The 17,125-nt window shown below is 38.2% G+C and overlaps 1 protein-coding gene across 1 annotated transcript in view; it reads right to left on the reverse strand.

Annotated features, from left to right (window-relative positions):
• Positions 1 to 17,125, reverse strand: part of GMDS (GDP-mannose 4,6-dehydratase) — a 409,153-nt gene that overhangs the window by 337,353 nt on the left and 54,675 nt on the right. The window contains exons 2-4 of the mRNA XM_066545549.1: positions 10,755 to 10,799; positions 6,319 to 6,406; positions 2,676 to 2,785 (exon numbers count right to left, since the gene is read on the reverse strand). Of these exons, the coding sequence (XP_066401646.1) occupies positions 2,676 to 2,785; positions 6,319 to 6,406; positions 10,755 to 10,799 (243 nt within the window). The remainder of the gene's footprint in view (positions 1 to 2,675; positions 2,786 to 6,318; positions 6,407 to 10,754; positions 10,800 to 17,125) is intronic.

The following is a 17,125-nucleotide window of genomic DNA, read 5'->3' on the forward strand; positions in this document are numbered from 1 at the left end:
TAGAGAAAGTGAGGCTGAGCTGTTTATTTAGTAGCCATGAAGTGAATGTGCTACTGTTTTCTGAACTTCCCATGGTGAAGCCACAGTGCAGAGAGCTAATCCCTGTTTCTCACCAAAACAGACAGCAATGCACACTGGATAATTTGTTCCTACTGATGATATCATTCTGTTGAGTTTACTGTTTTTAATAAGGAACAAGTTTCAGTCTTCTCTCACTTTCTCCCATGTACAAGATCAGATCAGCCTCCCAGTGACCTACTTTATGAGTCACAGTCCTCACTATTTATGATTCAGAAAAACGTCTTCTCTGACAGTATTTCCCAGACTACTGTGGGTTCATTCCAAGAACCAATTTCATCTTCATTGGTTTCCTACAGGAAACCAGACCAACTTCCTATGATTTTATTTTCCTTCATTTCAGCATGGCTCACATAAACTAACTGGAAGTGAGAGTGATAGAAAACTTTATTCTGCATAAACACAAGCCAATACAAACACCACCAAAAAAAATCCTGAAGACGTCACCAGTTCAAAGTGACCAGAATGTGAAGCAAGCTAAGATTAGAAGTTCTTTTCCCTCCTTCCCCAAACATGATGCATACAAGCAAACCCAGTAAGTTTACATAACCACAGTCTAATGCTAACAGCTGTTTGGTGAAGACATTCACCTGAACAGATGGCCAAGTCCTACTCCCTCTTTCAACACTGGTAATTGTTTTAAAATGTTAAACACTGTTGGACTGTTTTTAACTCCTACCAATAAAAGAGTCAAGTTCTCCCAGCCACCTCAGTCAACAGACTCGGGGTACTTATCTTCTCTCCTCAAGTGCAACAACAGAAGTACTACTGGAGACGCTAGGAAGCAAGCACACCTTGAAGAATTTCATCTACCTTTCCCATAGGACTGCTAACATTGCCTAAGTATCAGCATGCTGCATCCAGGTCAGCTTCTAACAGAGCCATTTTCATTGTCCTCCAGGACATGAGGACATTAGCTTTCCAAAAGCCAAGAGTCAGCACCAGATCTGCACTGGCTCAGAGTCACAGAGTAGTTTGAGCTGGAAGGGACCTAGAAGGATCACCAAGTCCAACTCCTAAGTGAATGGCCCATATGGGAATTAAACCCACAATCTTGGCATTATAAGCCCCATGTTCTAACCAACTGAGCTCATCCAGCAGTGAGGCATTTGCAGAATAATCCTTCCCATAACTCATGGCAGAATCATCCAAGAATCCATAGCAGCAGCACGAGCACCCCTTCAGTTTGCCCTCTCAGTGCTGTGACCTAGCTGTTGCAGCTTCAGCAGGCACATGGAGATAGATAATGTTAGCATGGTACTAACATTCTAGTCCCAAATTAAGTGGAACAGGTAATTCCCACAGAGATTGCTATACAGTGAGCCACTTCAAGAAAAGGGATGCTGGGACACCTAGCTGTGGACTGCAAATATCCAGCATAATTTGCCGGCTCAGATTTCACTCTGCAAAGCAGCAGTTCAGTTATCTTCTGGACCATCTTCTGCCCTTGGACTAATATAGCCTTGTTGTTATGCTGCTCTACGTGAGCTAATAAACCAGACCCATGTTAACACAGTTAATTCAATCATGCAAGCAAATTAAAAGCAGATTTGTTCTCATTTCGTATCTGTATTCTGCTGTGTGTGTTGTCAATAACTGCAGTCTTTCCATGTGATTTCCTCTTGCTGCCTTTCAAGGCTTACAGTGATAGGAACAACACATCACTTTTTGTGGGAAGGCTTACTCAGAAACTAAATCCAAACTGATTTTCACAAGGCTTAAATACTCCTTCACTTCTCACCTCAAGAGAAGCCAGGGAATATTATCACTTTAGAATGCTTACACATTACACACAACAAGGACAGGACATATGATTGAAGCACAATTTATTTTAATGACAATTTTCTACCTGGACGTCAGTTTCAGTTTGTAATCATGAAGTATGAATAAGGATTTTGCAAGTAAATAGTGGTCACTTGTTCGTAAACTGAGCTTTTACAGCAGCATAGCTTAATAAATGTAAACCACCAAGTTATTGCCTCTGCTATTTATTTTCCATCCCCTTTTGCTGCAGCAGTACTTGCCAAGGTCAAATTACTAGTTTTTAATGACCCCTTATTATTCCACTGTCTCTAACTTGATTTCTGTAACCAAAAGTGTTGTAATACTTCAGGTAGTAACCTATTGTTTGTAGGTCAATATTTCAAAGAGTATCACCTGCGTGAAAACTGAGAAGCCTTTATAGAAGTGATGCATTCTGATATATGTATTGATTTTAAACAAATCAAATAATATTGTTTAAAGTACTGCTTGGCCTAAGTACAGTGCATAAATTCTCAGCTAGGACTGATCAGCAGCAAAGTCTACAGCAAAAGCTGTTTCACGTGGCAGAAAAACCAGATTTTTAAACATGCAGATTTTGTTGACAATGACAATTTGACCTCTCTTCAGATATCTTTACATTTATTGAGTAGCAAACTCATGCAGTAATTAAGCACCACAGCAAGCATGACTGTCTTGACTGAAGGCAATGTTTACCTGATGAAATTAACAGTTGTTAAAACTGCTACAAATGCTGCAGTCTAAAGTAATCAAGGTAATACACTGACACCACCACCACACATTCACAATTCTCAGTGCTAGAGAAGGTTACTCACCTTGACATGGCTCTGAGCTCCCAGGTTGTAAATCTCAGAGGGTTTGACTTCATTAATGATCTTCACCAGGCAGGTGCTGTCTGTGAGATCCCCATAGTGCAGCTTCATGTCTTCAGAGTTTAAGAATACAGAGTTAATACGTTTAATCTCAGAACAATAATGCATTTTTGGTCCATATCCTATTTCTGGTCAAGGTCTGAGTAAACGTTTATTGGAAAAAGTCAAGAGATCACCAGCTAAACTTGGTTTTGCTTGTTTTTTTCCTCCCCTGCTTTAACCACAAAATACATTTTCCACATAGGAGTAATGAACAGAATTTCAGATCCTTTTTTCAATAATCTTATTTATCTAGCAACATTTATATAATTTGTTTAGTAGCTTGCATTTAATTTTCCCAGGTTGTATTAATAAGTCAGGTGTCAGATTAATACGTCAGATACAGAATTCCAGTCACAAAAAATAGGGCATTTTTTAGTTTGGGCTTCCAATCTTTCACTCAAAAATGCCTTAATTACTTCTTAAGCATCCATCATGGCTTTCCTTTCCTTCCCAAAATGTTGCACATGTTTTAGTTTCTCACTGTGAGTAATTTCACAACACAACAAAAATGTGTAAGGTATCTACTAGGTGAACATTTAGATAATATTTCAGCACAACCTGCTGCATTTGTTACTACTGTTTTTCCATTTAAAAAAATACAGATGCACACTGGAAGGGAATTTGACAGAACAATTTAACTGTCAATGAAACATGGTTTGTGATGCTATACATCAAAATCGGTTAGATACAGACATTATTTATCCTTTCCAGACTTCAGTTTCTTTCTAATTTGTGTGTAAAAAAGAACATAAGACCATAAAACCAGCTCCTGTCAAAATTCAAAGTGAAAGCTGGAATGATTTATCAAGTTGTCCTTGTTTTCAGACCCTGACCTGTCAAGAAGATATTGCAAAAGTGAAATTCACAAAACAGAACTCGTTTTTGCTCTTACTTAAAACAAAACTGAAAAATCAAACAACCACACTGCTATTCACAGATCTTTCCAATAAAAAGTTGTTACTATTGATGAATTAGCTGTTTATGCTTACTTGCCATATTTATATAGATTTTCGCTTGTTGTTTATGGCCTTAATTTGTTGTTGTTGTTTTGGGGTTGTTTTTTTTTTGTCTTGAAATACCAGGCTTATTACAAGAGATATGAATTCATAATACATTTTTAACTGCTGTTGAGATATGTGAATTTTGTTATTATTATTAATGCCAGTTTAGGTTTTTATTTTTTTTTTAAACAGTATAAAACAGCAAGGAAGTTAACAGATCACACGGTTCTCAGATGTTAAGCCCTGTACATTCCCATTTAACATGTGAATGAGGTTCTTCAGGTTGATAAAGTAATTCAGCCATGGTATATCTTTGAAATTTGTTTTCACATGAGCATCAGTTGAAAAGGACATTCTGAAGAGACTTCAGACCCAGCTGAAGCTGTGGCTAACAGGTAATGCTAGGCAGGAAAGAGATGCCAGAGCCTGTGCTCCTCTTCCTACACCAAAGACATGCAGTCCTGCCATGACCCCCAGGCCAGAGAGCAGTTTCAGACCTTCCCAGGGGCAGCTGGGCTGCCAGCTGGGCTGACCCAGGAAACAGGGTCACTATTACCCACTATTACCATAAATTTAATGCTCTCAAGGAGAGTGCTTATTTTACCATCGAGTCTTCAAAGCTTCTGGTCCAAATGGTCTTTCTGAAGGAGAGCAGGGAATGAAGCTATGTTCCCTCCTGACCCATAAAAAAGAGGGTCTTTCAGGAGTGAAAGGCTAAGCAGTAAGGCTTACTAGAAATGGAGTTTATTTGGTGCACAGATTCATAAACACAGATCAAATGTCAGAACCTTTGGGCTTTAGTAATATTATCCAATCTAAAACTTCCTTAGCAAGCAAGAGCTGGAGGGCTTGCTGTAAGATGCACCTTGTCTTCCTTCCTGTGCTCCCTACTTTTTTCATACAAAGAGGTCCACTGTCTATGAAGAGCACCATCTTGCAACATGCAATCGATTCCTGACGGGAAAAACACGCATGGCAAAGATAAAATTAGGGTTTGCTCACATCAACCACTATTGCTTTTTTGCTTCCTACAGTACTGCCTGGAAACCCATTGTTTTAAAACAGTTTCCATGGAGCAGCCTTTCCTGAGATTCCAAGTCTAATTCCTTCTCCTCCCATTCATATGGCTACATTCTTCAGTTAAAGAAAAATGAGTTAAGAAGTGGGGGAAAAATTAACATCTGCTTTCTCTTTTCTTCCTTCCATCCCTTTCCATAAATGCTTTTCTATATATATTTATTGTGATCTACATTGTCTTCTCAAATCACTTTTCATAAGCACAAGATGGTCCTCACAATTCACAGGTTCCTGTCTGATTTCATTTTCTTCATTCTGCCTTGTGAGCCAAGAATGCAAGTCATGGGAAACAGTTCTTACATTGTTCTTGACAGAAAAACAGGTTTCAGTATTCTTCATAAAGATATTTTGTTTAATTCTACTCCTCTCTTAATCAGATACTTTAATGAGGAGCATACAGCAAGTAGCAACTAATCAGAGAAATACCATGTTAGAAATTAAGTGTGTTTTAAATAAAAATTACAAGCAAAGACCAAAGGAAATCTGTAAGTTTCATTATGCATTAAACTTGATAAAATTAGGCTCTGTTTAACCATGGTGTGAAGCAGACTTCAAAGACATGATTTTTTACATAATGGAGATACTTGTTGTTAACAACACCTTAAACTGGACAATACTATCCTGGACTATCAGGAAAGCTTTTACAATGCTACAAAATAGACACAGCATGGAGAACTGTGTGATTGTTAAAGTGCTCAATCCTTCTGCTGAACTGGAGTCATCCAACATCTGAGCTTCTTCTCATTAAGAGACAAGTTAACTTCCCTTAAGATAAAACAATTTTTTTTTGCCATGTGTACACTAAAGGTAAGAATTTCAACTTTCCAGATTATCATTGATAACCGAGGATATGGTAAATTGTCAGCAAATTTACAAGAGCAATGCCTTTCCTTCAGGTAAAAGCAGGTACTCCTTTCCTTGGGTGCAGGAAGTCAGAAGGTCCAAAGATTCATTCTCCTTATCATCAGTAAGAACTGATCATGTCTTATTCACCCTCTCATACAGGCTTTTTACAAACCTTCACCTCCATCAGACACCATGGAGTTCATGAGAAAACACAGGTGGAGTACTTAAGATAACTGCCTCAAAAAAACCCATGTTTAACTATTCTGAAATCTCAGTATTTTTCAGCTCACATAGCATTTTCCAGGCCCAGACATTTTCTAATTGCTACTACCCAGCTATCTCTGAACAAGGGCAGTATTTCTACACAACATGAAGTGCTATCCTGGGTTCCTCTTATATTTTCCACATTTAAAAACTCACACACACTAGACTATCCATATTTCATGCCACATCATCTTCAGAGAAAAATGGTCAATTTTCTTTCTGAGATAGAGCAGCAAGCTAACACTAGCAGAAGAAAACTCAATTTCCTTCCTGTTCCCAGGGATCTTTCTCCACCAAACAAACAGCTGAGATTAAATATAACATATACAACCTTAAATACAAAAGCAAAGCCTTACTTCCTTCAATGTGAGCCTGTGGGTTCTTATAGAGATGTTCAATCCGGCCTGTATTAAAAGAACTGGATCGACGAACGATGCCATGCACCTAGGGATTGAACAAGGAAAAATGGAAAAGTGGTAAACATTAAGAGGAAAGTTCATTACCTGTGACTGTGGTCACAAGGGTTTTCAGGATGAAGAAGAGACGAGAATGTTGACTCCATGATCAGAAGGCTTGATTTATTATTTTATGATATATGTTACATTAAGACTATACTAAAAAGCAATAGAAAGGAAAAGTTTCTTCAGCAGCTAGCTAAGCTAAGAATAGAAAAGAATGAATAACAAAGATCTGTGTCTCAGACAGAGCAAGAGCCAGCTCTGCCATGAGTGGTCAAGAAATCCAAACACCCACAGGAGACCAATCACCTGTTGCATTCCACAGCAGCAGATAACCATTGTTTACTTTGGTTGCTGAACTGCAGCTTGTCGCAAGGAAAAATCCTAAGAAAGGATTTTTCATGAAAGATGTCTGCGACAATTACCATCACTCAGAATTCTCATGTATGTGGGCCTAACCCTTTTATCAGGTAATCAGAGCTCATCTCTATTCTTAAAGATGGACAGTTATCCAATTCCCAAATATGATACTGGGAGATGAGGTCAGGTGCTGTCATATTTACTTTAGCACCATTGAGTGGTTTCCCCTTCTCCCTCGTTGACACCACTAGCAGCCCAAACATCACACACAGTACAGAAAACACACTGAATTGCCCCAGAGCACTACCTCCTAGTGAGTGAGGCTTTACAACATTACTGGAGTTGGAAAAGCAATATGTGAGTGCCAAGAAAACCATTGCTCCTTGATTGTAGAGAAGTCTTTCTGGAGGCAGAGATGGGCATAGAAAAAGCAACAGCAGGAGATGGGGCTATGGAAAGACAGAGTGGGCAGAGAGGAGAGAAGGGCAGAAAGAAGGGAGACAAAGGGAAAGAAGCAGCAGCTGCAAGGCCCAAATGTATTTTTAAAATGAGCTGTCATTCACTTTCTGGGGTGCTGGAAGAACAGCCAGAACAGTCAGGGCTGTTTTGTAGACCTCATGAGTCACTGTTCTCCAGTGGGTTGCAAGAGACACAGACAAGCCTAAGAATGAAACCCAGGCTGGGAATTTCCTTTAACCTGCCACAATAAATAAGCTGGTGAAAAAAAAGCTATGCTGGAGCTGAGTAACATTAAAGAAAAGACCCTTTGTGCCTAATATATTAGAGAAATTTTTCAAACATTGACCCTATTTCCTCCTGTCCTGTAAGACTGCCCCATGATGCCTGCTGCCAAAATTCATGTTGGCTTTGGTTACCAGCTACAGAAGTTGTGCTTGCACAAGTGAAATCAAGCTTAAGCATCTGACTGTCCTCCACCTCTCCCTGGCTTTTATTTCTGAAAGTGACCCCTTGTACTTTGATACATCCTAGATTTGGTTTGTTGAGGCCATCCTTTTACTCTCCCACTTAATGTTAATTTGCAAGAATAGAGAAGCAGGAACAGGCAGTGTTAAGAGTTTTCAGTTAGTCTGGGTATTTTTGTTTTACACATAACACAAGCTATGGTTATTGACAAAGAAACTGTTTTTCATTTCATCTGGAGTCCAAAATTTAACCAAGTGAAAAAGTGCACACAACTGCAGATTAATACCAGTTTGCTGATTTAAGAATGACATTTTGGCGGCAAGATTTAAAGGAGCTCAATAACTTCATTTCTACAACTTACAGGTCAAATTTATTATGCCAATTTCCTTGCAGAAAATCACTTGGGTGTCCTGTCACATTGCTCACAACATACCTTGTTCTACAATTCAAACTCAGCTTTCCACAACTGAATAAAACATTTGCCCTTTCAGGATCAGTGAGGCACTGAGAAATGTGGCCCCCAAAAGAAATTTTCATCAAATGATGGATTTATGAAGATACATCATAAAAAACATGTAATTAAAAGTCCTATCGAAATAATTCTTTATCGATTGTGTGATCTGTGTGCCTATAATTTATAGGCACATCAAGTTTACAGAGAAACACTTTCAAAAAAAGACACTTTCATAATAACTTCACTTTCACAATGACTTCACTCGCACAAATGATGCTGAAAATATTTTAAGTACTTGAACAAATTATTACTTTGCTGAGTAAAATATCTGCAGTTTTAATGTAACTAATTATTCTGAAGGAAGCAAACTGAGGTGCTCAGCAACAGAGGAGGTTTAAATTAAATATTAGGAAAAAATTTACTCATGGAAAGGGTGTTCAAGAACTGGAACAGGCTGCACAGACAAGTGGTTGAGGCACCAGCCCTGTAGGTATTTAAGAGACAAATACATCTAGCATTTAGGAAGATAATTTAGTGGTGGACTTGGTAGTGTTGGGTTAACCGTTGGACTGGATGATCTTGGAGGTCATTTCCAACCTAAATTATTCTGTGATTCTTCTAGCAAGATTAAGTATTTTGGCTTAAAGTTCCGATGGGAGACTTCTTGAGCATTCAATTATCTATCTCTGAATGAAGTCATGCTGAAATTCATGATCATCTGAACAGTTGACCAATAAATCAAATCTTGCCAGCTCAAAAGCTCGATGAAAGATTGGGCTTGCAAGAGCTTTGTGTCTGCTCATGACTGTGATACAAACTTTTGACCAACGAGATGTGCTAAATGCACCCGTCCCAGGACTTCAAAAGAGTCGGTAAACAGACAAATCCAGAGAGCCTGTTACATCCAGTGATAACAAAAAAAAACATGTGAACACTGCTATTTTTTTTTCTTTTCTTTCTTTTTTTTTCTTTTTCTCCCACTCCTTATTCTGGTATGCACATACAATAGCAAGAAAACCTGCCAAATGCTTAATCCATGACAGCAATATTACCGTAAGAAAACTGATGAAAGGTACCTTTGTCTGCATGGGACAGAGAATTGCAAGTGAAATGCAAACTCTGTGACAGGCCAAAATGTGTGCAGACTGGTTAATCTACTTAAGAATGTATCAGTGGATTTTTCTCAAAAGAGACAGATCTTCAAACACATTGAAATTTTAAAAAGAAAAGGAAGTTGAATGAAGCATCTCAATTAGGGAGGCAATCAGTTGTCGCATGCTTGCATTCAGTTATTTAGGAACAGAGGTTTCTAAATGGGAGCACAGGAAAGAACTCCAAAAAATTGATGAAGAGCTGAAGAACAGAAGGAAAGAACTCTACCCAACTATAGCAACCTTTGTACTGTAGAAAGGCTTATGTTTCATTTCCTGTTGTCAGTTCCCAACTTCGTTGTGGACTGTGAGAGAATGTGCTTTTGCCTTCAAAATAGCAAAAGCAATCACAATATCCCTCATCCCCAAATGGAATGGAGAAATAGTAAAAAATAATCAATTTACAATACTTAAAAATGAACTTCAATAACCAAATTAATCAATAAAGCCAAAGAAAGAATGGAATAAACAAGGCAAGATTAACCTGGTACAAAAGTATGGGAAGCACAAACTGGCTGAGAAGAGACTTTTCACTAAGCTATGAAGCAGTATTACAACAGAAGTAATAAAATTCAACATTAAAACAAGCACTAACTTTTACTAAACCCCCAAAAAAATACTACATTGTGGAGAGATTAATTTGACCACCCTGTCTCCTTCCATTTTCATACATTTTAGAAGCATCTTCTGTGATCAAGGAGGCAAATATTCTTACATTTATGCCCACATCAGTTCAAACCCCTCAAATCAAACCATAACAATAGCAACAACATGATTGTTGGTTTGCTGGACCAGAAGCAATGTGATTTTTGCCAGGGAAAATTATGCAGCAAAAAGGAATCAGACTCCCTTTATTTCAAGGAAAAAGAATGCAAAAAATCATGTGCTAAGCAATAATTAATTAATCCAAGAGAAAACGTAGAAAATAACTGTACCAAAGTACAACTTGTTTGGGGTTTGTTATTTGGGTTTTGTTTTAGGGTTTGTTTTTTCCTCTTTGAACAGAGAAAGCAAAATGCAAGGTTTTCATTGCTGAAATAAAACTGCCAAAAAAAAGGGCCTTTACATTGGAGAGAGAGCTAGGGAAAGAGAACAAACAAGAAGTTCTTATTCCTTTATGTGGTACATTGCATCATAAATTATTCCCTAATTCCTTACAGTTTTGGCTCACACAGGTCACTGCTTATCTGAGCTGGCGGGAAACATGCAAACCAGCTATACCCCGAGGAGAAGAGGGAATCCACCAGTGGACATTAGATGATAAATAGTACAATAACCTGGCATGATTACAGGCCATGTTGCACATTCCTCTCTGGAGTTTTGATTTGTTATCTAGGACTGGAGTGGAAAACATACACAGGGAAGGACAGAAGCAGAGGAAGCGGGCTGGGGCTGCAGCATCCAAACGACTCCATCAGCCTGCAGCCAGTCACCGAGTCACTCACCTCATAGCCTTTTTCCAACAGGAACTCAGCCAAGTACGATCCATCCTGGGAAGAGCAAGATATAGGAAAATGTTAGAAACACAGTGAATAGGCCCGGGAGATTTGGACTGGTTAAGATCTCAAAAGAGGGAAGAAAAAAACTTGTAGTGAGTAGACCGGGTAACAAGCCTATACTTTGATTTCTCCAGATTCATACAGCGACCTAAAAATACCACAGTTTCTCTGTAGTTAATTTTAGACTATGAAGCAGTATATTTTAAGATGACTTGCATACAAATGCTGGTTGAGAATTCCCATCTCTTGAACCTCTTCCCAAGTTCCATTATAAAGTGCCTGGGGACTATCTTTCTAAAATATCCTAACCACAGTCTTTGAATTTGAACTATTTTGGAGATAGGGAAGGAAAAACATGTAAAAAATAGTACAAGCTTGGCATCCTCTGCAAACCAACATGCCTCAGTAGCACCTTGCCACACTGGCATCCCCCTTGGCCAGGCATTCCTTCTACAATGCTTCTGAAGGCAGCAATAATTCTGCTTTGCCTGACCTACAGAGTTTTCAAAAACATCCCTGGCACACCTTATACTTAAACTACACAATAAAAGACACTTTCAGATCTTAAATATATATTATTGAAGGTTGAGAATTTGGGTCATTTAATTTCAAGGGGTTTTATTTTTTATTTTTTTTCCTCCTGTGAAATCCTTGTCAAACTTAAATTATTAAGCTCCCCAAAAGCAACATGTGTTCAAAACACTTGCTAGCACACATTTTCCTGAAATAAGAGGATTCTCCTGGCATGAATATTGCCAGAATTACCAAAACCAGTAAGTTCATAACACCTTTATAAATGTACAAATACCATCACATACCCAGCAAAGTTTGCCCCTCCAAAAGAGTTCTCACTAACCTATTCAATGATTACCCATGCCCAAAGTCTGCACTTTCACTCACTTCTTGAATTGCTTGTTCCTTCAATATGTGAATGTATTCTACCAGACCCAAATTACTTGCTACAAAAAGACCATAAAAACAATGAGATGCCACTATGCTTACAGGTTTAAACTCTGTTATGTGGATCTGCTCTGTCATAATCATGTCCAGAGACATTTAAGAGCAAAACTAAACAGACATTTCTTTCTGATCATCACTTAAAAGCATGTTGCTCCAGAGAAAAACTTCCTTTTTACATCATATTAAATGGGGTTTTTTGCCTCATAGAGAGCCTAAGAAGAATAACACACTAAAGTAAGAAATAATAGATGCACTAGAAGGCCTTACAGGAGCAGGACTGCCAAGGGAAATTGCTTAATGCATTGATGGCAAAATCCTAGGTATGCAAAATGGCACAGTACAGTGCACAGGGGCACATTGCTCTATGTTTAAAAGTGTAGCATTAGCAAAGGAATTACTTCATGGTATAAATGCTTCATAAAGTCTCACACAGTCTAAAAGGCCTTTAAACCAAGAAAGTTTCAGCTTCCATCTTCCTCGCACTACATGTACATGTATGTGCTCAGATCTTCACAGGGCTAGAGCCCTGTAATAGCAGTCTATGACACCAGTTAATCAGGAAAATAACCACATGTGCCATAGCTTCACTGGAAGAATCTGTACATCAAATTATAAAAACAAGGCCCTACTGAAAGGAGAAATTCAAAGAATATTTGATGGAAAATCTGGAAAAACATAAGTTCAAAGGGGAGGATGACAGCTAGCTTTAATGCTTTTGTCATCTTTTTCATTAGCAATTCCTCCAGGATTTAGCAGAGAGGGTAAAACTTCCAAACTCTCCTTAGTTGCTCAGTCCACTACAAGATAAAATTATTAATAAAATAAAAAAAAAGGAGGTGAAAGTGGGGGACCCAGAAAGTGCAAAGGAGAGGAAAAAGAAAGGCTGTGATTACTTAGGAAGTTGATGGGAAACAGACTTAACTAGGATTGAACCCTGTCAATAAGGTCTTGTTCTTCTCACCCAGGCCATTGCTCAAAGTTTCCAGTCACCCTGGAACATTTTGAACCAGCAGTGGCACTTGCTTCCTCTGCACTTCCTTTCCAGGTCTATCAAGTGATAGGGCAGGGCTTCACAATGAGTGGGAAACAGGCAGCAAGTGTGAAAGCTCCTGCTTTCTGGCTCTGGCACAGCACAGCTGATTCAGTGTCTGGTAATCGCCCAGAGCGCAGATCCGCGCTGTCCTGCGCTGCGATACCGTATCGCACACAGCCCCAGGGGTCACAGCTCCCTTCCTTCTCTTTTCAGTACAGCAGCCTGTCAGTGGGAATGGCAATCACAACAGCCATCAAAGTCTCAAAGAGTTTGCAGCTGGTAAGGACAGCACAGTTTCCATCTTCTCCTAATGAGGTCAGGGAGTAAATAATAACAAGTAAGCTTTGTAAAGTGATTTAAACCTTTAGCCATAGGAGACACATATATTACACATATAAATTCTATTATCAAAGCTATTGATTTGCATTTATACTGCAGTCTTCAAGATACAGGAATCCCTGAACCAAAAAAGGGATATTAAAGGAACTAGGTGTTAAATTATCATATAATATAGATGCTATTATATTTCATTTGGGAGCTTAGTTTTGCTAAAGTACCCAGCTAATGATATTCAGTTTATAACAAATCAACAAAATATCAGAAGACAGAAGCAGATCTCTGTCTGTGGACAAACAGTTTTGGAACAAAATTTCCTACAGGCTGCCTTTAAGTAGGATTACAACGAGGCATGGCTCCGTACAGATATGTCAGATCAGCTTGAACAATAAAAACAGTTTAACAAGACTGACTAAATAAACCACCTCAGCTAAAACAGTTCCTCATCAGCACACTCTGGCACCTCAGACTTGAATTTCTGCGCTGTCTTCAGCCAAATACTAGTTTGAAAACTCATACAAAGAATGATACTTCAGCTGGCTTCCAAGACACAGCAGCAGGTTTCCAACTGCAGCTGCCTTACAACATGTCTGTAAAATTCCCAGACAAAAGGAAACAGCCATATAAACTAGCATGAGACAACTTTAGGATGCAATATTTTATATTTAATACAGTAGTTAATGTCAAAAACTTCAATAAGCTTTGACACACTATCAAAGAAAAATTTCCAACGTGGTGAAAAAATTGAGACAAATGAGTTAGACAGTGCTTTGCCAAAATCATCTAGAATAAAAACAGTATCAAGTTTGACTTGATCCATGAGCAAATAACAGGATAATTTATACAAAAAACTGAAAACAAGTGTAACTCAATAGCCTGTTTAGCAATCCAACCTCCTTTTTTTTTGCACTGTTTTACACAGTCAAGTTCCATTTGCCATGAACTAATTTGGGATTTATATTGACACATCCAGGGAAGGCTGTAGAAGCACCCTGACATGCAAGTCATCTTCATCCTCTTTCTTTCATTGGGCCAGCTCCAACACCCTTCCACAGAGCTCTTGGATTCAAGAATTAGATTATGCCTGAATGACTGAGCATTCTTAATCCAGGGGACTCCCTCTTCCCCACAGCTCCTCTCTGCTAACAAAGAGGAGTGGAAGTACTAGATGGATGAAGCAACAAGGGAAAAGAGGTCAAGGGAAAAAGATCATGAGGAGGAGGAGGTACAGATTTCCTTTATTACTACTCCTAGAGTTCCAGGACAAGCATATGGAGTGCTTTTTCAGAAGGAGGGAAAAAGAATTAAAGACCTAACATAAATGACGCAAGTGTATTATGACCGTACCACTGAGGAGAAAGGGCTCTCAGTTGTGGGGGAGAAATATAAACATTTGAAAAGAAACACCCCACAGTGTATCAAGTATTCAGAATTCATTATACCTCTGAAAAAAAAAGTGCAATGGTTTTCCACATACCACAGAAGAGATCAAAGGTGCTTATACTTATAAAATTCAAAACTGATTGAGGCTAGTGCCGTGCCCTTAGGAATAACTACAAAGGTGAGTTTGTGGAAGTTCAAACTAAATGTCAATTATCAAGGCCATTCTTAGAAGTTCTCAATTCCTTTTGAGCTACAAGCTGTAGTTGTGCTCTGCTGAAGTTAAATTTTAGCAAGTTCAATTAATCTGTTTTGGAGGAAAGTGCATGGGAAAAAGAGGCACACTTTCATCCATAGGACATGGGTTTTACTTCCTAAAAGCATCTTTCTGCAACAACACAAGCAACAGTGCAGAGTCACCATTTTCATTTAGCCTTGTTGGAATAATCCATCTCCTCATGAAAATCTACAGAAGCAGTGCCACTGGTGGCCTTGCACAATAAATTGTTGGTTCATCAACTTTTAAACTTTTGCACAGCTAGAAGCTAATGCTATTTCAGAGACTTATTGAACTGGAGTATGGTGACAGATCCTTTGGGGCAGGAGATACACACCACTCTAAAGCAACACCCAACTGATTTTAATAGCAGTCTGTAGCAACTATTCATTTCTTCATGGCACTCCAGAGCAGTCTTCCTTAAAAACAAAAAATCCATGAGAGCAATAAAGTGAAAAGTTATTTTTGTTGAAAAATGCATACTTCTAATAATTTCCAGTGATTTACAGAGGAAATCAGTAATTTTTTGCAGATACTATAAAAAGAACAGTGCTACACTTTGTCTCAAATCTTCAAGGTGATAATCGAGGTAAAGCATTGAAGCATTCATAAAAAATTCCTCATACTGAAAACAGGAAGAACTATGAACTCTGAAGTATTTAACTGATTTATTAAAGCTGCCACCCTCTAAATGCAGTAGTTATTTTGCTATTTTGATTTGTATTCTGGCCAAGTAAGAATATAAAAACAAGTATCTTTTTGTTCCTGCTGTCAAAAGAAAAAGTCAAAAGGCAGTAAATGTAAAAAAAATATCTTTGTTTTAAAAGATTGTCCAATTAATCAAAGGTTTTTGTAATTCATTAACTGCAGTGCAACAAAATAAGATTAAGCAGGAGGAAAAGTTAGCAACAAGGAAAGCATTTACTTACACTACTCTTTTCTTTTCCAATTAAGTTTTGTTTAAAGGCAAAAGAAAAGCAAAGTTGCTTTGGAAAAATGAATCACTGTGTTATTTCCTAGTCTGAGCTCCATCTGACCTCACACACTATTCCACTGGTAAACTATTAAATTATATTAAGAGCTGCAACTGCAGTTACAGAAAAGACCAAGATACTCTTCCTTTCTCCCTCCCTCCAATTGTCTTTATCTAAAACAACATTATTCACATCATCAATACTTATAGCTATTCCACTGTGAACTTCAACACAAACCCCTCATTTAAAGAGCAAGCCTTGCACCCCTCTAAGGCTGACATGAACAGAATAAATCTCTGCAATTCAAGTTTGCTCCATACCAACCAGTTTGGCTTAACTTAAGCTAACAACAGTAAGGTATGTCAGCTAAATGGTGCTGATTGTTTTAAGTGTTGGTATTTAAATGCATAAAACCTTCAGTCTAAACCAGTATGATATTCTACAATAATCAAATAGCTTGTATCTATCACACAAATCTGCCCCCAACATCTCAGCTTGGGAAAAACAAATTACACCAACAAACTGAGTATATAGGGTTTTTTTCCTGATTGCAGGAACCTGTGGCACATAGTGTGTTATGTCCAAGCACACCACAAATTTGCCAGTGATGACAGTCAGGTGCTTGAAAGCTTTTCTTAGAAAAAAAACCTAAAAATCATGCCCCTAAACATTCAGGCATCAAGATACTCAAAATAACTGCTAGCTCTCAAAACTATCCAAAGAACTATTACTAAAAAGAAGAGTAGTCTCAGTAGAGAGCCTTCTAAAGCTTATAAAAGTTATGAGCCACAATAGTTTTTTCTTAGTTTTTTCTTCAAATATAAATGTCTAGTATTGTATACTAATTTATTAGTACACTAATATAAACCAAACCAGTTAGGAACTCTGAATTTGAATGAAAACTAGCTGTACTTTTCTGTCTCACAAATGAAAGCATAGAGATTAGAAGATTGCATCTATAAACATGGAAATGTAAATCAAATGGGCAACACTCCATATGAAAATTAAAAAATTTCTATGTATGTAATGGGAAACTCGTAACAGTTTTAAAAGCCACAAGATTATTGTTTTGCCCATCCCTATTTCCTCCTGCTTTCAGAAAGGTACTGGTATCAGATGGTCTTTCACCTTTCCAAAAGAGCAAGAGCAGCTCCAATCAGCAGCAGCTATAAGCTTTTTGGACTTGCTTTATCCTTGAGTACCCAGTCTAAGCCAACAGCCCCATTAAGTGACTCACAGTGACTCAGGGGAAACCCCTCAATATGCAACAAATGCAAACTCACCTCAAACACTACCCAGTGGAAACCCAAATAGACAAAACCTACTGCAGAGGGCAAAGAAACCAGGAAACTCAGAA

This window comes from Molothrus aeneus, chromosome 1, assembly GCF_037042795.1.
Source record: "Molothrus aeneus isolate 106 chromosome 1, BPBGC_Maene_1.0, whole genome shotgun sequence".
Taxonomy (NCBI): Eukaryota; Metazoa; Chordata; class Aves; order Passeriformes; family Icteridae; genus Molothrus; species Molothrus aeneus.